The sequence below is a fragment of the Rhineura floridana genome, chromosome 10 (genome assembly GCF_030035675.1).
Source record: "Rhineura floridana isolate rRhiFlo1 chromosome 10, rRhiFlo1.hap2, whole genome shotgun sequence".
In the NCBI taxonomy this organism is placed as follows: Eukaryota; Metazoa; Chordata; class Lepidosauria; order Squamata; family Rhineuridae; genus Rhineura; species Rhineura floridana.
In genome coordinates, this window is record NC_084489.1 from 64081991 (window position 1) to 64105473 (window position 23483).

General features: G+C 40.3%; 1 protein-coding gene across 4 annotated transcripts in view; it reads right to left on the reverse strand.

The window, feature by feature from the left end:
- ABI1 (abl interactor 1) overlaps positions 1 to 23483 on the reverse strand; it is a 127863-nt gene that overhangs the window by 20537 nt on the left and 83843 nt on the right. For all 4 annotated transcript variants that reach the window (XM_061585720.1, XM_061585719.1, XM_061585718.1 and 1 more), the window contains exons 3-5: positions 16763 to 16939; positions 11136 to 11236; positions 495 to 635 (exon numbers count right to left, since the gene is read on the reverse strand). In XM_061585720.1, the coding sequence (XP_061441704.1) occupies positions 495 to 635; positions 11136 to 11236; positions 16763 to 16939 (419 nt within the window). The remainder of the gene's footprint in view (positions 1 to 494; positions 636 to 11135; positions 11237 to 16762; positions 16940 to 23483) is intronic.

Genomic DNA, 23483 nt, shown 5'->3' on the forward strand with positions numbered 1-23483 from the left:
CATGCAGCAGAGGACGATGAAGCACTTGTCATGGCAAGTGGAATTGTGGACTTTTGTGCTGTAGCATACTACAAATGGCGTTTTGGGGGGGTGGAGGAGCCCAGTTTCAAAAGTAGTTTGCCATGTGGCATTGAGATGTGTGTGATGCCATTAAACAGAAAACAATTGGAAGATTCCTTGGGCTCATAGAATCCCATTAACCTTCCTTTGGATTCTGACCACAAGCTGAAACTAAGTCCTTTTTCAGTTTACTCCAAAAAAGCAGTTCCTTAATGGTGGACTGGAACAAACCATTGGTGAATTCTACAAATCTGCATCACAGATCAATGTGATTCATCAGCCCTGCTGGAACCAATAACTGGATTCCCAAGTGCTTTGAACTAAAACAAAAACAAATCTGCATTTCAGAATTGTTATACCGATATATTCCGTCTTCTCAAGCTAGGCTCAGAGTTAGATTTCCATCACACCAGCCATAAAGTCTGGAATTCTACCTGTGTGTTCTGGGCCTCTGGTTCAAGGATGCCGTTCTTCCAGGACTGTGCTGGCTCCCAAGCCTTGCAGGACTGGTCATGTAATCATTAGGGACCGTTGGCGGCTTAACAGGCTCCAAAGTCTTATAGGGAGTGTTCCGTCTAGTGAGATGAATCAAGATTCAGAACAAAAGGGGGGAGAAAGAGATGAAGACTTCTGGATTTACTAGGGTAACAAATAGCTGTAATTTTACCATACTGCTACAGAAAAGTTCAGGGTACATTACTGCACAGTTCTCTTTCAACACAGCACAATAGTCTCTAATAAAAAGTCTGGCAGTGCCCAATTACCTTACTGCAGCACCTGATGAAGCAGGCTTTTGCCTCATGAAAAGTTGTACTGTAATAAACTGAGCCTTTAAAAAGATGCCCAATTACATCTTTGCTGCAAGAACTAACTCAGCTGGAGTCCCAATCGATCATACTATACTTACTGAGTATATTGATATCTATATTATACAGCCACGAGAGCGGCTGTATACTGCAGCCAGCATGGATTTTTTGCATACCGCAATGTTAAATTGAAAATACCCCCCACTCCATTCTGCTGCTTCCCATAAGCTCATTTCAAAACAAAGCGTTACAAAACGTATAGTCCTGAACTCAGAAATGCTTGCCTAACAACCCTCTACGTTTTCATAGTGATACACAAAACACTCAGAGAATTGAGAGTTCAAAGTGTAAAACAAGATTAAAAAAATCCAGACTCCTGTTAGACTTTTTTTCTGTCAGTGGTCTCATAATTTGTTGAAACTAATTATAATTAATTAATTAATTAATTTGCTATTTGGCTTGGCTAACTGGGGCCACACCCATGCCAGACATTTATTTCACTTTAAACTGTCATGGCTTCCCCCAAAGAACTCTGGGAAATGTAGTTTGTGAAGGGTGCAGAGAGTTGTTAGGAGACTCCTATTCCCCCAACAGATGCTCCAGTGGCCAGAATGGTTTAACAGTCAGCCCTGTAAGGAGAATAGGGTGTCTCCTAGCAACTCTCAGCACCCTTCACAAATGACACTTCCCAGGATTCTTTGGGGAACGCCATGACTGTCTAAAGTGAAATAAAGGTCTGATGTAAATGTGGCCAGGGACAGCTTTGGTTTAAATTTGGGTGGGAGACTACATGTGTCTGTTGTAGAATAAAAAGCTGGGGAAAACCTTGAAAAAGAATGATACTGTTCACAATGCTTTCCTTTTAGAAAGTTGCTTTTCCTCTGCCCAGTGCCCACCCACTCAATCTTCTCCCCTCCACCTTCCTCCCTACCCCTACCCTTCCTCCCCTTTTCTCCCCCCTCCCTGCCTCTTCCCCAGATCAGTTTCACCTATCCTAAGCATGATTGTACAGGAGTAAATCCCACTGAACTCAAAATGCATGCATATGATCAAACCTGCCCTTCCCTCCTCCTCCCTCCCATCCCCTCCCTTTTGTCCCTTCCCTTCCCCTTCCTTCACCCCTCCCCCTCCAATCCCCTCCCCCCTTCTTCCCCCTTCTTTCCTCCTTCCCTCTCCTGTCCCCTCCCCCCCTCCTCCATGGTCAGTTTTACTTATTCTAAGCATAATTGCATGGGAGAAAATCCCACTGCATTCCATAAGCATTCAAATGATCAGACCTGCCTTTCCCCTCCCCCTCTCTCCTCTCCTTCCCCCCTCTCCCTTCCTCCTCCCTTCTTCCTTTCCTTTCCTCCTCTCCCCTCTTCCTCCTCCCCTGCCCACCTGCAATCAGCCCAAATAACAAGTCATGTGCTGTGCTAATCTTCGTTTAGCAGGGAAGAAGCAACAAAATTAAGACAGTTGATATAGTTCAGATAGTCACTTTAATTTATGTTTGATTTGATTTGATTTGCAATTTTAGTGAATGTTTCCTACAGTAAATCATCTTCTTTTGCTTCTGTTTCTGTGAATATGTGAAGTACAGCAACACTTTGCAAAATTTACGCTAAAAATGCCAACCAAAATTTAATGTAAATATGATGGATGTACCTGTGTGGGACCCCGTATCTGCGACTGAAATTTTAGAACTGATAGCTAATTTGAAATCGAATAAAGCTCCGGGCCCTGATAATATCCCTGCGGAAATTTTTAAAACTAATGCTGAATGGTGGGCACCAGTACTTGCGGCCCTATTTACTTATATTGACCTTACCATGCAAATACCTGAAGATTGGGGCATGGCTATAATTGTCCCAATATATAAAAAAGGATCATTATCTGACCCGGCCAATTTTAGATCTATAAGTCTGTTAAATATAATCAACAAACTTTATGCGGCCCATCTATACAGCAAACTAAATACCTGGATAGAAAGTGAGGATATTCTGGCACATGAACAAGCAGGCTTTAGGGCGGGTCATTCAACCATTGATCATGCCTTGGTTCTTCAACATCTGATGGATAAATATACTGGGAAAACCGGGAGTGCCTTATTTGCTGCTTTTATTGATCTAAAGTCAGCCTTTGACTCAATATCTAGACCCAGACTTTGGGAAAAGCTCAGTAACACCAATATAGATGTCCGACTGCTTCTATTAATACGAGGGCTACACGAGAATACATATCTCCGGGTAAGATGTAACAACAAAGGTCATCTAACTAATCCTATACCTACATGTAAAGGGGTTAAACAAGGTTGTATCTTAGCCCCGCTTTTATTTAACATCTATATAAACGACATAGTTAATTCTCTAGCATCAGTCCTCTCTCATCCACCAAGGATGGCTGAAATTTCAGGCTATCTTCTTCTATACGCAGACAATCTAATATTAATCTCGAGAACACCTATAGGTTTAAAACGCCTATTGTCTGAGCTTGCGATATTCTGTTCAAATGAACATCTTAAAATAAACTATGAAAAGACAAAAGTTATGATTTTTTTAAAAAAAACAAACTAGACCGAATCACCTTTGGCGTCTTAATGGACATCTAATAGATCAAGTAGCAGCCTTTAAATACCTAGGGATAACCTTTCAATCCTCTAACTCCTGGCAAATGCATACAAAGATGGCAATTATAAATGCCAAAAGAACCCTGAAAGCCTTACTATCCTTTTTCTATAATAAAGGGGGACAAATTATTCCTGCAATTATTAAGGTCTTTAAGGCAAAAATAATACCGCAGTTGATATATGGTACACAAGTAACTACGAGTCTGAACTTTACATCCCTGGAGACAGTACAAAACATCTTTCTCAGATCTATTTTAGCAGTCCCTTCCTGTGTTCCTAACTTTGTTTTAAGATTGGAAACAGGATTACCATCTATAGAATCCCGCATTTGGTCTCATAGAATTACCTATTGGTTAAAACTAGTTTTTAACCCCACACTGCTGACTTCTCTTACCCTAAAAGACAGTTTCCAGTCTGTATGGAAACAAATGCTGGTAGACAAAATATCAACCCTAGGGTTTTCTATCCCAATGATCTTAGATATGGGATATATTAAAGCTAAGATAAATATCTTGCAGAGAGTCAGAGATATTGACCACCAACAACACTTGATGTTAGTTAGAAAGCATAGGTATAATACTAAACCCCTGACTTTTATGGCATACCTATCCGATCTTACTCTACCTAAACGGCGCAGGGCATTTTCGTTGGCAAGATTTAACGTTTTACCATCTGCTCTTTTAGAGGGCAGATTTTAAAAAAAACCATATAATGATAGAAAATGCCCTTGTGGTAATGGAGAAGTCGAATCAGTTACCCATGTTTTATTACACTGTTCCTTCTACAGAGATCTTAGATCCCAGTTAATTACACCCATTTTAGACTCCTTACCTGGAAGAAGTGAAGCTTTTTATATAGATTATTTATTAGCTGATTGTACAGCTGTAACAGAGAAAGTGGCCAAATGTTGTGCTGCAGCCATTCAATGTAGAAAAGCTCTGATAACGTGACTGTTTTAATGTGTCCCTTTTTAAACTTGTTTTTAATACTTTACGCTGAATTTAATATCTGTATGTTGGTATATTTCTATGTTTTCTACTGGTCTATGACCGCAATAAAACTGAACTGAACTGAACTACGCTAAAAAAAATCTTCAAAAACAATTGTGGAATAATGACACTTATTCTGCAGAATAGTCTCCAATGGACATGAGTGCCTCAGTTTGCACAAGATAAAACACTGGGAGGTGAAATATATTCTAGCAAATTTTTTAATTGACTGTGCCCACCTTTCCTTAAGTGGAGTGGTTTAAGCATAGCAGGCTGAAGACATGAGTCTTGGGCAGGCCAAGTTTATTTTTTCCAACAGCTAGAGTCGTTGCTTAAGTAGCAACATATTGTAATCAGCTTGATTTTACATCAGACTGCAGTTTCAGATTCAACTGTTAATGCTCCCAAAATAGAAATAGAACATAACCTCCAATTTGAAACACAAAAGGCTGTCTTCATCATCATATGACACTGACCAATAAAAAGGCTTTGAAATTAATAAAAATAAATTTGACACAGATTTCTAGGATGAATAAGGAAATACAATTTTTGTAGGTTAGATTCTCTATAGAAACAGTAGTAACACAGAAAAGAACAAAAGTAAGAAAACCAACAAACATACAAAAATGTAATTCTCCATCTTTGGAGATGGCAGGTTGCCACCCTTCACCATATGCTCAGAAGCACGTTACCAAATTCTTCCAAGCTATACAGCAAGTGGGTTGTACACTGTGAAAGACCAACCTAAATTATGTTTGCATTTTTAAGAAGTTGTAGGGCAGTACAGTATATCAGAGAGGAGGTCACGTTTCCTGCTCCCCAGGTGTATTCACTATAGCTGCCCAATTTCTCTGCTTTTTAAAGTTTGATAGGAATATCTATTGGCTATAGGTACGTTCTTAAAACTGCAAGGTTTTTTTGCCTATTAGTGAATAGGCAATGTAGGCTTTGCCATTTGACTTCATTTATCAACTGCAGCAATTCCCTAGATTTAAGTTTCATAAAGACTCTTTATAGTGACACAAAGTATATGCAAATACAGACAGTATCTGTGACTTCAGTGTCTTGATATCTATGGAGCCTTGGAACAGTTTTAACACGACATTCTCTTTATGCAATAAAAACTGAAAGAGTAAGTAATTACAGAATAAGGAGCCCATTTACAATGCTATGAGCACCTTTCCCTCCTATCTCACAAGTGAGAAATTCACAGAAAACAGGGAGAGGGGGTGGAAAATGCAACAGAAGCCAAGATCTGAGGCAGACAAGATTTGAGGACTCACATCTCTGTGACCAAGCATGAACTCTGAAAGCCAAGGGCTCATTCCCACAGTCAGCTCCAGTTAGGGCAGGTATGGGGAACCTTTGGCCCTCTAGATGTCACTGAACTACAACTCCCATCAGCCTTAGCAAGTATGGCCAATGGCCAGGGATGATGGGAGTTGTAGTTCAACCACATCTGGAGGGCCAATGGTTCGCCGCACTGAGTTAGGGCATCTCAGGTAAAAGAGCAAGGGAGATGCTGATTTGCTACCATGGAGAACTGCAGGCAGGATTCAGAATACTGAGCTGTATGGAATATAGCTTCAGTCTTTTCAACTTTTCTTTATAGGAACGTGTGTGTGTGTGTGTCTTTTCAACTTTTCATCTTTCTTTATAGGAACATGTGCATGTACGCATGAGAGAGATGTGTGTACCCTACCCCTTAGAGCAGGTACACTCCAGATGTTGTGGACTCCAGCTCCCATCAGCTACAGCCAGCACAGCCAATGGTCAGGGAAGATGGGAACCTCTTCCCATCTCTGGAGGGCACCATGTTGACTACCTCTGCTTTGCCTATCCTACATTTAATGAATGACACTTGGTAACACAGGTGTATGATACATGAAAGAACACCAGAAGATTTCCTGTAAGATCCTAGATTGGAAGACTTGAGGAGGAAGGCAAAGAGGCAGGCATGCCAGGCCAAAACCCTGACATGATGTGTTTCCTTCCATTAGCTGTGGTATCACAGTTGTAGTGGCTTGTGATTTGGCTTTTAATGGCATAGCAAATTACTAGTTTTATTCTGTAAAAGAGTTGGGCTCTATTTCATTTCAACCATCTCATAAAATCAGGGAAGCCCATAATTGTATTCTGAAATTATGGGTTCTCTCAAACCTATTTCTACCATGCAGAAAGCTAAAAACACAAGTTTAAAATATAGTTTTGCTGTGCCAAATATGATTAATACTAAAAAAGCAAATGAGTTTATGCATCTAAAGGAGACCAAAACATAAATACGATGGATGTTGCCAGGTAAACGTCATTTGTAAAACTGTAAACTGTAGCACAAAGCTACTCCTTCCATTAAAGCAAATGGGTATATGCATTTTAAAATCCAGGGGCAGAAAATATATTGTTGGACCCAGTTTTTGCAGCTTAGCAGGTACCTTGGTTACTTTGCTCTGACCTTGTACCAGGCATGGAGTCCTCAGAGGCAAACCAACACCTATGTATCAAGGACCTTGAGGAGTAGGCAGAGTCCCCTGAATCCAATGCTTAGGATCCCCTTAAGTGGCCCTCTGGGTTGATACCTGATGATGAACCCCTGGAACTGTCAGTCCTCAAGAGCACCAACATCAAAAACATCAGATCCAGGTTGAAGTGAGATGACACAGTATGTTTCTACGGACTCAGAGTTGTTGGTATATTCATGAGTAAGCAATCCCCAATATTCCTTCACTGCCAGCAGCTGTAGTTAGGCTGTGGTTTAGGAGGCCAGAGTATATAACTATTGAGGCTTCCAGTTGCTGAAAACAACAGGTTTATGGCTCTTTGTTGTGCTGTACTTTGCCCAAGCTCCCTGTGATGCTGACCTTGTTGTCTGACTTTGTCTTTTGATCATGTTTTGACCTAGACTGTTTCTCTCTGCTTGACCTTGGTTTGTTTGGACTGTGCTGCATCTGCAACCACCGTCCCTCCTTGGTAAATACTTTGATGAAACACTTGTATCTCCTGTAACAGGGGTCCTAACCCCCGAGGGTATCCCCTAGAGCATGACCTATTATTATATGCATTTTTTTTACTGAAATCCACTAGCCACTGAACAGGAAGCCTATCGCTGGATATTTTGTGATTCATATCTCGCTTGATCTCATGTTAGATGGCTACAAATGTATTCAGCTATAAACAGGTCCTTAATTAAGCACAACCTCCACAAAATTGGAATTCAGGCAATCCTGAAGCCACTGTTTGGAGATTTGAAAATGTGCTAAGTGCTCTCTCCTCCTCCTTTCCCCCCTCCACCAGCATTGCCAACTCCTCCTTCCTTTTCCAGGTTGCTCTAACCATAGTTTGATGTGACATCCAACTTGGGCCACTATTACTTACTGCTACCCTCCAAATCATGGGTGAGAAACTCATTTCAAGCTAATTAATTATACTGAATGGAACAAGCTGTATTTGTTGGGGAATCAGGCAACTAGGTATTTCTAAAATGCAGAAAGATAGTTTTTACTAACTGATACCAGTTTCAACCATGTATCTTATGACTTAATTCATGGTCACCCTTACTCCAACAAAGTCATTCCAACTGGACAGTCTAAATGGGTTATATTCAACTGGGTCCTAAGAGTAGACCCACTGAAATTAAGGAATATAAGTTAGTAATGTCCATTAATGAGTCTACTTCTGAGTAGAGCTAGCACTGAATACCACCCTATGTACACAATTCCCCAACAAATGCATCTTGTTTCATCCATGTACATTGTGATGTAATGACTGGCCCCAGAAAGGAGTTTGAGGGGGCTGCATTTTCCTAAATGGCAGGTGCTCATAAGCCTGGCTGTTTTAGAAATGCCACACCTTTTGTATAATGTCTAAATGGCCAAACATTTTGTATCTTATGACATGATTTTTTTTTACAATGTTTGTCTTATATTTTGTAACAGGTACCCCTGAAACTAGTCTATGTTGTCTTCCCTAGCTCAGCGGAAAAGAAGGTTTAAGAAACTACAACCCAATTTATTTTATTTTATACCTTTGCCTACCCACACCCCTTGCCCTTCAATGCAACTGAACCTAACTTTCCACCCCCCAAGCAATTTACTTTCACTAAAGGCGTCACAAAATTCTCCCTTTCTAGCATTAAGAGTTCAATAAAATAAAGAGTTTCTTTCAAAGTCTCAGCACTAAATGGCACTTACTGGTATTCCCTTAGATTTATGACTCTCACACTCTTTTTTCAAGTTCCCAGCAACCGCTCTCTGCTGAGTGTAGGATTTATATACTCATCCATTCCTTTCTTCTGTTTTCTACTGCTCCACATAATACCTTGAAACCTTGTGTGGGGAACTATGGCCCTTCAGATGTTATTGAACTACAACTCCCACCTTCCCAGGCCATCGGCCATATTTGCTGGGGCTGATGGGGAGTTGTAGTTCAGCAACATCTGGAAAGCCAAAGGCTCCCAACACTAGTGGCTACCTTCTCTACAGGATTGCCTTCTAGGATTTTCAGAGTTTTCTTAAACTTTCACCTACAACATAACAAGGCAGTTTCTGCTCAGTGGGCTTTCCATTTGGCAACTTTCTGCTTAAAAAAGAAAAGGCGACGTACTTCATCAAGTAATTTGTTTAAACTTCTGCAAAAAAAACCAACTAGAAGTGGAGGGAAGGCTAGTCATAAACCATTTTAATCTAACGATAATTAAGCCCAAAAATGAGGATTTCCCCCTTTTTGCACTAAAAACCACCTCAACCCTAAATCAACAATTCAGCTATGCAGTGGGGGGGGGGGAGAGCCCACTTTCAACTGCAGCTGCCTGTGAAATATTAAATATATTTAGATACTACTATTCACGTAGCTGATTAACCAGTGTGGTGTAGTGGTGAGAGTGCTGGCCTAGGACCTGGGAGACCAGGGTTCAATCCCCACTTAGCCATGAAGCTTACTGGGTGACCTTGGGTCAGTCGCTGTCTCTCAGCCTAAGCTACCTCACAGGGTTGTTGTGGGGATAAAATGGAGAGGGAGGAGAACCATGTACATCACCTTGAGCTCCTGGGAGGAAAGTTAGGATATAAATAAATAAATAATACTGATTCCATGCCAGGTTATCAAAGCATAAATTCTGACTGCATGTTTCCCAAACGTGGTAGGTCTGCCATTCTTCTAGCATCACTGTATATTCCTAACAAGCCACATACACCCTCTCCACATGCACACACCCCTTTTACAGCCAGAGTGTCGGTAATATTTCCAAGTTCAACCTCTGTCTTTTACCCAAGGCAGCGGTCATCAAATGTTCGAATGTGGGCCCCTTTCTAAACTTACCCTACGGAACAGTCCCCCTCCCTATTCCATGCCAGGCATTTCTTTGACGAGTCTCTGGACATTCTCATACACCAATCAGAATAAAATGTTGTTAAATGCCTTACGCCAAAAGGATATTAAATATCCTTCCCATGCACATGCAAGATTCCCATCATGCCTAAGATGGCACTGGTTTTCAGATAGATACTGCTCACTTTCTAGCAGTTTATTACTCTCAGAGTGTCCCAGCAATCACAGCCCAGCTCCACACCACCTTTCATCTTCCCAGAGCATCCCAACTTATAGACCCAAGAGTTAATGGACTGTTCTAGCACAGCAACTTATTTTTTAAAGGAAGTATGGTCAGGTATACTACAGACCTTGCTTGTGGCCCATACAGTAGAATGTGCTTGCTTGTAATAGGCCTTCTGTTTCTTACCCTCTTCCCCCCCACACACACACAAATCCCAGGCTAGTTTTGCCCAGGCCTGCCCTCTTTGTTCCCTATTACAGATTTTAACACCAGATTCTACCTGGTGAATCTATCTCTAAACGGATGACCTTATAATGCTTACATACTAATTTAATCCACCTAAGGTGTCAGACTGCATAAACAGAACATATTTCAGAGTGGGTGTCCTGTCCACACAGTGAGAACTTTAAAAAAAAGAAAGAAAAATCTTCACCAATAGCAGCCATCACCACCCGACCCCTTCACTAGGGGAGCACTATTAGGCAAAGTGAGGCAGCTGCCTTAGGCAGATGCTGGGGACAGGTTTTATCAGCAAGGTGCTGAAGGACAGATCTGTGTGTGCCACACAGCTTGCCCTCACCGTCAAAGGTAGCCTGCTGCCCTCTGGTTCAATACAAGACATAGGATGTTGCCAGAGTAGAAGTAAGATTCAGTGCAGTCTGGTGAGGTTCTGTCTGTACAGCTGTTTAGATGTCATTTTGTCCTTTGTGTCAGACAAATGCCTTAGGCTGGCCCTGGTGTCATCACCCAGGTTGCAATCCTCATGAGAGGGTTCTATTGAAACTAGCTGAACTTACTTTTTAAAAGTGCACTTGAGATTGAGAGAGTTTTTCAATATAGGCAGTAACTTCATGAAAATATTCTCCACTCTAAAGATTAAGGGTGATATCAAACTAGATTATATTCTAAGCAGACCACTTAAGTCAATGAAGTTTCCAAATCCATTGATTCAGTGCATCTGCTCTAAATATAATCAGTTAGTTATCACTGTAATATTTTATAACAGAAGTGCAACTGCACAGGTGAAACAAACACTATGAGACCACTAATACTAGAAAATGTTGGCACAAGCAATTAAAACTGTGTTCTTTGTCAACCTAAAAGTGGAATCAAAGACTTATTCTTACCCCAGAGTTCCCCGGCCCGACATGGGAGGACTTGGTGGTTTTTGTGTAGGCGGATTTGTTCTTGACAAAGTGCCAGTTCTCGCAGGCTGGTTATTTCCATGCTGAAAACCAGAATAATACTTTCATTTCTTTGGACTGAAATAGCCCCAACTGTATGTTGATGCAATGCTTGAATACACTAATATATATAGTGAAGATTCCCATACAGCTTTTAAAACCAAAGCTTCTTTTACTGCATACTGGATTAAACACAAGAAGAGAAACCCATACCTAAGCTTTTTCTTATCCCTCCTCCCTCCTTTTGCACTTTATACCCAGAGTGAATGAAACCTAAGCTGCACTAAGCATAAATAACAGCTCATGAACCAAATCTTATTTCAGTGAATGTGTCAGATCCACTGAATAGATTTTGTATTCAAGATTTACCAATAGATTTATTTAGTCCAACTATCTGATTAGCACAGGCATGCAAGTGTTTCTGGGGAACCTGATCTAAAATGTAAGTCAATAAGGGAAAAGCATCTACCTAATCAAAGCAAAAGCACTATGTCTGTTAGAGAAAAATTAAAATGTTATCTATGGATAAAATGCATTTTGTCAATATATCAGTGATATATTAACTGTGAGTTGGAGCTGAAGTTCAGCATGTGTAAATAACCTTTTTTTGGGAGGAAGAGCAGAGTGAAGTAAAGGAGAGAAAAGGGAAAGAGCACTAGGTTTCAGGTGTAACTGCTCAGCAGCCTCTATCATCATGGGGCATTGTGGGTCAAGTGAGAAATAACTCTTCTTACCTTGGCTTTTAGCCACTTACGATGGCAAAAAGAAAAGGAGGAAGAAAAGTAGAAATTAATGGCAATATCTATTACTGTTCACATGGCAGGTTTAAATAATAATGGTAACAATTATTGGCAGCATATTTGCTTTCTTCTTCACTGTAATTGACAACTGCAGTCCAGTTATACAGAAATGGTTTTCATTTGTAATCACTGAGAAAGCAAACCAAGTTTCCCACAAAAGGAGGGAGTTTAGTCTCCATGTTAATTCAGCAAAAAATAAAAAGGTTGCCATGGTCCCAGCAATTCTGACACGTGTAAATACATTTAGACCAACCTGAAAATGCTCAAATCAGGTGCAGGGAGATGGGGAGCCACTGCGCCCCATCCCCATATCTGCTTGATGCCTAATAAAATGGAACCCTATCTTGTGACGGTGGGTTAGGTGAAATCACACACATCCCACAGTAAGTTTGATCTTCTAGTCCTAGACCCAGCCAGCACACAGTGATAAATTCTTCCAGATGATGCAACACAGAATAGTGATTTTCCTTCATTGGCAGTGGCATGGATTAGATGAGTAGATGACTTTTGAGGTCTCTTCAAACTCTTATTCTTTGATTCCATTGGGGAAAGATGAGTTGGGGTCAGGTTATATATATGGGGAGCTGGGACACATTCTGGCTTCACCCCCCACCAGCATCAATTATAACAAAGAGATGATCACTAGCTCTCTGCTAGCGTAGTTCACAGTAGCGTCTCTCCTCTATGCAGTTGTACACCTGAATAAGAAATTTCCAATTACATGGTGTAATCCAGATGTGGCCAACATGGTGCCCTCCAGACGTTCCTGTATTCTAACTCTGAGCAGGCCCAGCCACTATGGCTAACAGTCAGGGATGATGGGAGTTGTAGTTCAGCAGCAGCTGGAGGTTACTGATTGAATGATTGATTGATTGATTGCATTTGTATACCACCCCATAGCCGAAGCTCTCTGGGCGGTTTACAACGATTAAAAACATTAAAAACAAATATACAAATTTAAAAACACATTTTTAAAAAGCAATTTAAATGGTATTTTATGCAGGGCTATTTTATGCCAGAATATGGATAGAGATGTACGTTTTAACATGCATTCAGTGTGCATCCTACTGAATGCAATTATATTTATATTATTACATTATGGCTTATTTATGTACTGTTTTTTGGCCCAAAGACCCCAAAGCAGTGAACAGAATATTAATACAAAAAGATACAGTAAATCAATCAAAACAATAAAATTTTAGCTGCAGTAGTAGGTAATATTGGAACTGAATTTAACTGTTAGGATCAGGCTACACAATATACAGGCTAGACACAGCAACACAGATAAAGAGCACGCACAACCATTCTCATGTACATTTGGATGAACATCCTATTTATGTCTTAATTCCTAATCCAACAAGTGATACATGCACAAAAATCTGAAATATCACTATACTCATATTGAAAGATGCAACCTGAATGCCCATTTGCTTGCCTGGAAAACAAGCTCTGACTCTGACTGTGTAGACACATTTGTCTCATTTCCTGTTCCCTACCCTTTCACAAGGTTCTTTTCCTTTTCCTAGGTTACTGTGTCAGCTGTCTCTGAATACCCAGTAGAGTAGGGCCCCACTCATATGGCAGGTTAGGTTCCAGACCCCCGCCAAAAAGCAACAACCGCCAAAAAGCAGATCAGCTGTAGCGCGGGGGTCTGGAACCTAACCTGCTGATCGCACCAGAGGAGAAGATCAGATCTTCCCCTCCTCGGGCGCGATCAGCTTGAGCGGGAGTCTGATCACACCAGAAGAGGAGATCAGCTGTAGCACATACAGCTGTTCTTCCCCTCCTCCAGTGATATCAGCTGGAGTGCGGAGAGCTCCAGCCCCCCTCCAGCTGATCGCCCCGCTGGCGCCGTAGCGGAACGCCAAAAAGCAGGGCGCCAAGAAGTGGGGCCCTACTGTACTAAGGAACAGTAGCAGAAAAGGGCTATTCCCCTCAAGTCCTGCTTGTGGGCTCCCTATAGTCATGAAGTCTGCCACTGAGGGAAATAGCATGCTGAACTAGATAGGCTTTTGGCCTGAACCAGCCAGGCTCTTATGTTCTTACCATGTAATTAAAAAGTAATTATAACTTATTTAAACATATGATTTTACTGCCTCGGGCAGTGAAGAGGAACTTCTGGCTACGGGCCTAAAAAGGTCCAGCAGGCCTTCCATTTGGTCTGTGAGGCCCTTCCAGCCAAGCAAAGCAGATAAAGATACAGGCTGGGCCGAAAGGGGAGCTGCAGGTACCAAGGATCAGCTAATCAGTGGCACCTGCAAAACTGTTCGTCAAGGCTTGCAAACTGCATGGTTTGATATCAAATGGACAAAATGGGTCACTTGATATCATTGCGACTTCAAGCAATTGACAGGTGGGCAGCCCCACCCACTTATCAAACTTGGCCTCTTGGGGAGAGAGAAAGAATATTTGCATAAATGTATTTCATAAGAGACAACTCTAGGGAAATTCTCCAATAGCCAGCAGGTGTTGGATTCCAAGATCAGACTAAAGAAATCTCTTATCTGCCCAGGTAGGGGCATAAGATATTTCCATAAGATATGCAGTATGTTTGCTACTTCTTCAATAAATTACTTTAAGGAGTTCTATTTTCCCCAGTCTATATGTGGGTGGCATGCGATTTTTACAAAGAAGTGCTTTCTGCACAGAAAGTTTGTTCCTTCTAACTGCGCCTGGAATATAATGCTCAGTTACTTTCCCCCAAGTCCTCAAAGGGCTTAAAACGGTAGTTCAGGAGTGTCTCTTCCAATATTATCCCTGCTAGAGTACTGAAACCTACAGGAGACGCCCTTGTTGTGTTTCCATACATGAACAAGCCTCATTGTGTTGTGACCCAAGACAGGACCTTTTCTGTGATAGAGCTCCAGCTGTTGAACTTCCTCCCTTCTTAAATACAAATGGAACCCTATTTGTCCATTATTATATGCCAATTAAAAATATTTTTATTCCCCACACTTCTAGTGGGGACTCATGACAGATGTTTTGTTAGATGGAAGTGCATGCATGAGATTATATATGCATAGTTTTTCAAGCTTTCTTTTTTGTTATCATCAAAGTGATAAAGGTTGGGTTATAAATTTAAGCAATAACTAAATAACTCATTAAAGCACCCTATAAAAAGGTAGACCAGTATTACTCCTACACTGCAGATCAGCAAGCCAAGAAAGAGTGACTTGCAGAAAACCATCCAATGAGTTCATGGCTGAAGGTGGGATTTGAACTAAGAACCTCCCAGCTCATGCTTAGTTCACTTAACTTCTTTATATTTGCTAATACAATTGTTATGTTATCACTGTCACACAACACACACAAACAAAAATGCCATATCAATTCTTATACTCGGCAGACAAACAAGGAGCCCCAAAATATTATCAGATTTTAACATTCCAAACTTTAGTATGGGCTAGCTGCAAAACCATCAGATCGGGGGGGGGGGGAAGCAGGTACTAAGAATATGCTCCATTAGTGGGCACATATTCTGTACATGCAGTAAATGGAGCATAGTAAGGAAGAAAGTTAAAGGGAATCTTCACACTTTGGCATGCCATGAAAGATGTCAGAGTGCCTTCTCCCATGTGAATCCTGCTGCTGGAAAACTGTGGAAATGAGCTCTGAACACTCTGCCAAGACTCTTGATAAGATAATCACCGTTATATGAAACCAAAACCTTTCCTGCAAAAAAACCTTTGTGCAGTTCGGTGTTCCAACATTTCCTCTTTCCCTTACAATTTTTTTAAAAAGCATGTCAAGAACATGAAAGGAAGAGAAATTGTTATGTCATCAGTTCTCCTTAATTTTAACATACAGGGTTATCCTTTTGTAGTTTGTCTTAAACACAGTTACACAAATGTTTGCTTTAACATGCTTTTGATGTAATTTAAAAGGAATTAAAACGTGTTCAAGGAAAAAGTATTTCATAAATGGCTGGAAGAAGGAAAGGAGCAGCTCAGTCAAGGTGTACCTACTTCCTTGTTTCCTTCCATCTCTATTTTTGCATCACTGCATCTGTTCCCTGCTTGCCAGAGCCTTTGGCAAAGCAGATGCTAAACACACAACACTATCACAAACAATCACAGCTTCCAAATGTTGCAGCAATAGCATTTGGCTAACACAACACAGATGTGAACTGAAAGATTGTCTTTAATTTATAGAAAGATTGAATTATATATTCTTCCAGGAAGAACCAAAACGGGAGAAAGCAATCACTATTCTCAGAAATCAAATGGAGACTAGCATTCTGCCTGAAAATACCACTAAATTATTATGTTTCTTTATAGCCCCAGCGATATAGAGGCCTCATTCAGATGTAATGGTAAACCATGGTTTATCACTTAAGGGAATAAGCTGCTGCAAGCCTTAGGTTCTCTCACCCTCTCCCATCCACCGTAGTCAGGAGGAGTTTGTAAGCCTTTTCTTTTGTTTTGATCTAACCTCATTTAAGTGTTATGTCCTGAGATAAACTGCAGTTAATCCTAACAAGCCAAATGTAAAGAAACAATTAAAATTAACCACAGTTTAGGGTTAACACTAAACTTTAGTTAACTGAAATCGGAAGCACAAAAGCTTCCAATTTCCTGCTTGCAATCATAACAGAGGAAGGGGAAACTATCTCCTAGTTTTAGTGCGATACTGTACCACCAGAATGGCACACTACCAAATAGATGCATCTAACAGCTTAGAACTACTTTTAAAAACCTAGAATATCAACTTCAGATATTATCTGGAACTCCAAATAATTGAGAGGGGTTGGAAAGAGAGCCAAGTTCTTACCTTTACACCATGACCCACGTCATCCAGCACTGTGTAGTCTATAGGTTTTCGAATATACCTTACAGGACGCTCCATGTTTGCTGGCGCAATGATTTTATGTGTTCTGGATGTATTCTTATTGGTTGTCAAAATGCCAATCTCTCTACGGGCCACTTTCTCTTTATGTATGTCCACTGTCTACAAAGGGAGAAAAGCCACAGATTTATGCCTAATTGTGACATAGAATTTAGACCCACATTTTTTAATTGTTAATAATTCAAATACAAGAAAATAAGCGATAACAGTTGCAATCTTCATGACTAGTAAGTACTCTTTCTGCATTTACAGGTCAAGTTGCAAAAATCTACTATATATTTTGGATATATAGAGAATTTACAGATGCATTTGGACACCTCTTAAGATATCATAACCAAATTTTGCATGCTGGTTCCTGAGATCAAGGAACAGGTTTTGTTTACATACAATTGCCTGCCATGTTATTATTACATTTATATCCCACCTTTCCTCCAAGGAGCTCAAGGTGGCATATATAGTTCTCTCCCTCCTCATTTTATCCTCACAACAACCCTGTGAGGTAGGTTAGGCTGAGAGTAAATGACTAGCCCAAGATGGAGGACTGAACCTTTCAAAATTGCTGATTTTAACCCCTTATTTCAAAACTGCACAGATTTTTTGGATTCTTAGAATTCCCAAGCAATGTCAGATATGAGGCTCCGAGTAAATCAGTAGCACTTTATGCAGAACAAGCAGGCTACACTGAGTTTTTTTGCTAGTTTTCCCTTCTTTCATTTCTCCATACCCTGTTTGATGTTAGATTCTGAAGCTTAAACCATTCAGGGTTTTTTTGTGTTCAGTCGGAAATATCTGAGCTGATTCCAAAGGACAGAGTGGGCTCCAGATGTAAATGAGTAAAGGAAATAAACTGGATGTAGAATCGTGAGCAGCCGTAAGATATATCATTGTTCTAAAAAATATTTGCTAAAATGGTCACATAATTGCAGGGAAGCTAGTATTTTCATGTTCAGATGCTGTTTCCCCTCATGCTGCCTTGCAATTACATGATTATAGAGCAGTTATACTTACAGGAAAGTACCTTTCTGATTATGTAAGAACACACATGGAAAGTGGGAAAGAAACATTAATCTATATATCACGGGAAAGAAATTCTTTGCTACGACACAAACCAGGAAGTGCGCCAGAAACTCACAGAACTACAAAACAGTCAACAGACTGAGCTAAATCCTAAATTTCCAGAATTGAAAAAGCAGAAAGAATCAAGTGCGTAAAGAATAAAAAAGACCCACTCTAGAAGAACTCAAATCCTGTGACCAGAAAGCTCCAACTCAAAAAGTAATGTAAACTACACGTATATTCTCAAACCACACCACTTCTTTTGATGGAAAAATTGGTAACCGTGGGATTTTTGCAGTTATAGCTACAGGTTGAAAAGATAGCAACTTGGGCCACAAGCCAAGGGGTGAAAGACAAATTATAAACAGACAGGATGCCTAGCCTAGGGGTTCCCACACTGCGGTCCGTGGACCACCAGCAGTCCACAAGCTTCATTCAGGTGGTCTGCCGCGGCATGTCCATATTAAATATTCATATTGATTTTTAACTGTATTTTTATTGCTTCATTTCTTATTATTTATTCTATGGAATGCAAATTGTAAAACAATATGAAAGAATATAAAAAATAAAAGAAGCAATAGAAATACAATTAAAAATCATACAGGAACTAGCATAGCACATCACAATCACTACCATAGGCAGAAAATCATTAAGCGGTCCACCAAGACCCTCAGCAATTTTCATGACCACTGACCTAGAGCATGCAAATATGAGTACTGGGGCAGAGAGATTCATCATTGACCCATTCTCAGTCACCCATAGGTTCTACTCAGAGCCCTCAAAAGATACCAGCTGCCCATTTTCAAGCTTTTCTCTGCTGCTGTGAGACAAAAGAATCAGAACTTTTAGTGTGCATGAGTAACAAAGACACAGATAGACAGATACATTTGGAAATAATTGTCAAGTGCAGGAGTATACATTTCCAGTCATGCAGTTCATGGGTGAAACGGAAACGTAACCCAGCAGAAGACAACTCTGAAATGTTTGCTAATTCATCTAATAACTGTCAAAATGATTTTTAGAGCAATTTTAAAGTGATCACAAAGAAAAAAACATAGAACAGAATGCATAATCATTCAAGAAGTGATAGAAAAGATGCAACAGAAGCAAAGACCAAGCAGCGTGAGTTGGTATCCAGCTAGGTCCTCAAAACAGACCCACTAAAGTTAATGGGTCTAAGTTATACATGTCCATTAATTTCAATGAATCTACTCTGAGTATGACTAGCACTGAATACAACCCTAGGAATTTTTGCTGTGTATTGTTTTGACATCCCCAAATTTGTTAGTAAAATATATGTTCTGGTACTCATTAGTTTTTAGAGACAGATGTTTCTGTTACAAAGACAGAGACACGTGAGCCAGTGATGTGTTTCAGCTTCCAATGGGAATTGTGTTTCCAATTTGCCAATGAATCTCTTCTATCTCCAGAAAATCTTTCTATTAACCTTTGCTTAGAAAACTGGGTATTTTAAATATAAAAAAGGAAATGCATATGTTTACCCAGACAGTGCTGGGGATTTAGCAGTATCTTGTCCAATTAAAATTAAATTGGGTAAGATAAATGGTTTAACCCCCTCTCACTAGTTAGGCAATCTCCATCACCGTATTTCAAAATGTTGCATGTATCTGTCTTCTATCAGCAGGTGCAGAAGAGCTAGCTGATCTAATTTTAAGTATAATAGACTTTATTACATCAACATACCATTTTGAACAACAAGATACAGCCAAACCCAAGACGCAATTGTCTGTTTCCAGGAATTGGGCTGTAAATTTTGTTCAAGCAAAACAGCCTTTTAGGGGAATGTTAACCCCCAGAGGATAAGTCTAAACAGGCAAAACAGGAGAAATCCAAATACCTGACTTCCACACTTGTAGGGCAGTACAGAGATAAACAGACACACATAATCAATTAGGATTCATCAAGACATGTGCACAGATACAGATACATCTGTAGATGAGCCTGAGCATCTCTATCAGAGAAAGATGTATACATAATTCCTATCCACCAGGAATGCCTATTCCACTGTTTGCAGCTAGCAATGTACTAGGCTGGAGGTTCCTCACCACTGTTGCAACAACTAGCCCAAAGGCATTGTTTCCAGAGCAGGTTACCAAACTTGTTGGTTTGTTGTATTTTTTAAAAAAGTCTTGCTGCACATTAAAGACTAACAAATTTATTAAGGCAAACATTTCCATGGACCAGAGTCCACTTTATTAGATGCATGAAATATTTTCCTGAGTTGGCAGGTGTGTACATGGGTACAGAGCACTGCTCTTCGACCTTGGGTCCCCAGATGTTGTTGGACTACAACTCCCATCATCCCCAGACAGCATGGTCAATTGTCAAGGATGATGCAAGTTATAGTCCATCAACATCTGGGGACTCAAGGTTGAAGAACAGTGGTGTACAGAAAGGGTGGGTAACTGGATCTGGCTAGTGGGTTGGATCTTCACCTCTCTGCCCCACCTTCCTTGCGGAACAGCTTTGATAGATGGTGCTTGCAAAGGCAAAAGGTCTTTCCGAAGGCAAATTCCAATTTCAGCAGAAAGCTGTGTTGTTACCTGCCCCACACCTAACGTCATAAGACATCAGATGTGAGAAAGATGGGCATGACTTGGCAAAAATGGCCCTAGGGACCAAATGCGGAAACCAGGCAGGTCTTATTATGCACAAAGATTGGAGGTTCCCAATGCTGGTAAAGAGAGAGAAAGTGTTAGCTGTGAGATCAAAGGGAAACGTAATGCAAAGCATACAGTCAGTGATTGTGTGTTAAAAGTTTAAACATATGTAAAAATTACATGGACTATTCAAAAAGCAGTGTTGATAATACCCAATGCAGGATGTTTGTGTTATCTCAGTTCAATAATAGGACACTAGACACAACTAATGGCCTATTGATTTCAATGGGACTGAAGCACACAATGCCTGCACTGAGATCATAATCAAATACAAAGAGGAGGAGTAAGTGTCTTAGCACTAGCCAATGCATCTGCAAAGGACACTTTAGAGAATAAAGATCACTAGTTTTCTGCTTTTTGAATGTACGTTAAAAATGGCTAACATATACTAACCTCAATTATGTGACCTGTATAAAATTATGAAAAGTTGAGCTGTGCGTGTGTACATGTGTATACACACACACACACGAGAGAGAGACAGCACACTGAAGAAATGTCCCCTGCACTGGAAAATACTTATTTAACACTACCTGTGGCTTCTGAAAATTTTCACCAGATACTGCCCACCTACACACCATCAGGGCTGGAAAGTTTTAAAAACACAAAAACATATTCATGGCATCAGATGCAAAAGAAATACATGGAGCTCCAGGAATGGTACATTTTACTCCCGAGAATGTTGGCTACTTCCCCCTTCCTCACTACAAACATCTTTCCCAAACCATTGCACCCAAGAAAGTAGCCAATAGCATCTGTATTGCTCTGAAGGGTGTATAGCAATAGCATTTAGAAAGAGCCAAGAGACAGTGCTTTCCTCCACTGATTGTAAACAAAGCCAGCATTTGAACCCACAGCTTACAAATTGCAGCCTCACATGCTGCTGAACGGCTCATATTTGCTTTTACACAGTGTTCCAGTCCTTCTTTAATAGGAAAAAAACCACCCCTCAAAACGTAAACAAAAGCAGTTGACACCGAAACAATATATATCCAAAAACTTAAAAGATCCCAAGTTGGGCAGGGTAGTGCCAGATCAGATCACAGTTAAATCAAACAGGGTCAAGCAAAATTAACCCATCACTTTTTGCTTTGAGAAAAGATAATTGCCAAATATATGAAATTGCTTCACGAAAACAGACTCATCAAGACCATGTGCTGCGTACTACTGCATACAAATGGCTGGCAAATGTTGGCCTCATGAGAAAGAAAAGCAGTTCACACGTAATGTCTTCAGATTTATATCAAAGTAACTGCTGCCCTTCAGGTACTCTATATGTTAAATGAACTAGAACTCCATGAAAACATTGTGCAGGTCAGCTCCATCTCTTAAAATCTTTGCAGTCATGACTTCAACAAAACTAGAGATCATAGTCATCAAGTGGGTAAGAAGGGGACGTCTGTGCAGTGCTTATCATCACATCTTAATTCAACCTTCAAAATCTGTACATCCTGGAGGGAGGGGGGAGGGGAGAGAGGGGGGGAGAGAGAGAGAGAGAGAGAGAGAGAGAACCCATGCTCATGCACAAATGTGTTTCTTCTAAGGTTTTCAAATAAGGGTGTTTTTTGTAAAGGGGATAGACATGGATAAGGGTCCCATGTGGCCCTTTGGATCCTGGTTAATGTCTCCAGCATGACATATCATGGGCTTAGGGCGGTATATAAATTAAATTAAATAAATAAAATAAATAAAAAATATCTACTTTACACATGTAAAAATTGTTATCTAAGAGGTCCTTTTTTTGGTAAAAAGTGAGGTGCTGGGGGTGTGAGCCCAAAATAGATGCTATAGGCATAAAAAATAGAAGTGTCGATACTTTGTGCCAGCATGTACCATCACAAAAAAGCACTGTATATAAGCAAAGAACAATTAACATAAGGATAATATTAGGTAACAGAAGGCTAACAAATCTTAATAATAATAATAATAACAATAGCATAAGACAAAAGACCTTATAGCACACCTAAGAATAAAACAGAATTCCTTTTAAAAAATCAGAGAATCATATCTGCAGGATGCAGAACTTGTTTTCATTACTGTAGCCTGGTAAGCAAATGAAGCTACAGTTCAGGTAACAGAACAACCTATATCCCCAATAAGAAAACACAGTTTGCCTAGGAATTGACCAATATACAATATTCCTAATGAGAGGAGAAAGCAATTTTGATGTAATCCCACAATACACTAAGCAGCTGAACAAATAGTGAATGAGGCTCAGCACCTTATTTGCACCACTCATATACAGAAGTGGAAGGATTTTATTTCACATCAGCACCCTTCCAACACCCAGCTTTTAGATTCTCTTCTCAATTTGAGTGGCATCTGATCCTCAAGGTAGTATTCTTGAGCATGTTATGGCCATGCTAGAGGGGAGGGGGATTTGAGGCATGCATTTCAGCTGTATTTCCATTGCACATTAACTTTGAAAACCTGTTCTTGAATGTGCAACTTGGCTTCCAGGTAACTTCAACTCACTAGAAAGATTTCTGGGAGCTCATGTTAGTCAATGCATCTTGAGTCTCAGGAAGCCTTGGGCATACCTGAGGCCTTATTTACTTGTTCCACAGATAGTTTAGAAAGCCTCAAGTTCCTCCACTTTTCTTTAACAAGAGGGGAAACTTCAAAAAGGTACATTAGAACTATGCTTTACCTGTTATGAAACAACAGCTAATCTTTGGGGGCAGTAAATAAACCAGGGATGAGGAACTGATGGCCCTCCAATTGTTGCTGGACTGCAAAGCCTATTATCACTATCCACTGGCTATCCTAGCTGTAGCTGATGGGAGTTGAAGTGCTCCAACATCTGGAAGGCCACAAGTTCCTCTTCCCTGAATTAAACAAAGCAACCATATGTACTGTCTCAGTTTAAAGTTACTCTTCCTGTTTCCGCACGGGTGTCTTCCTTTCGTTTC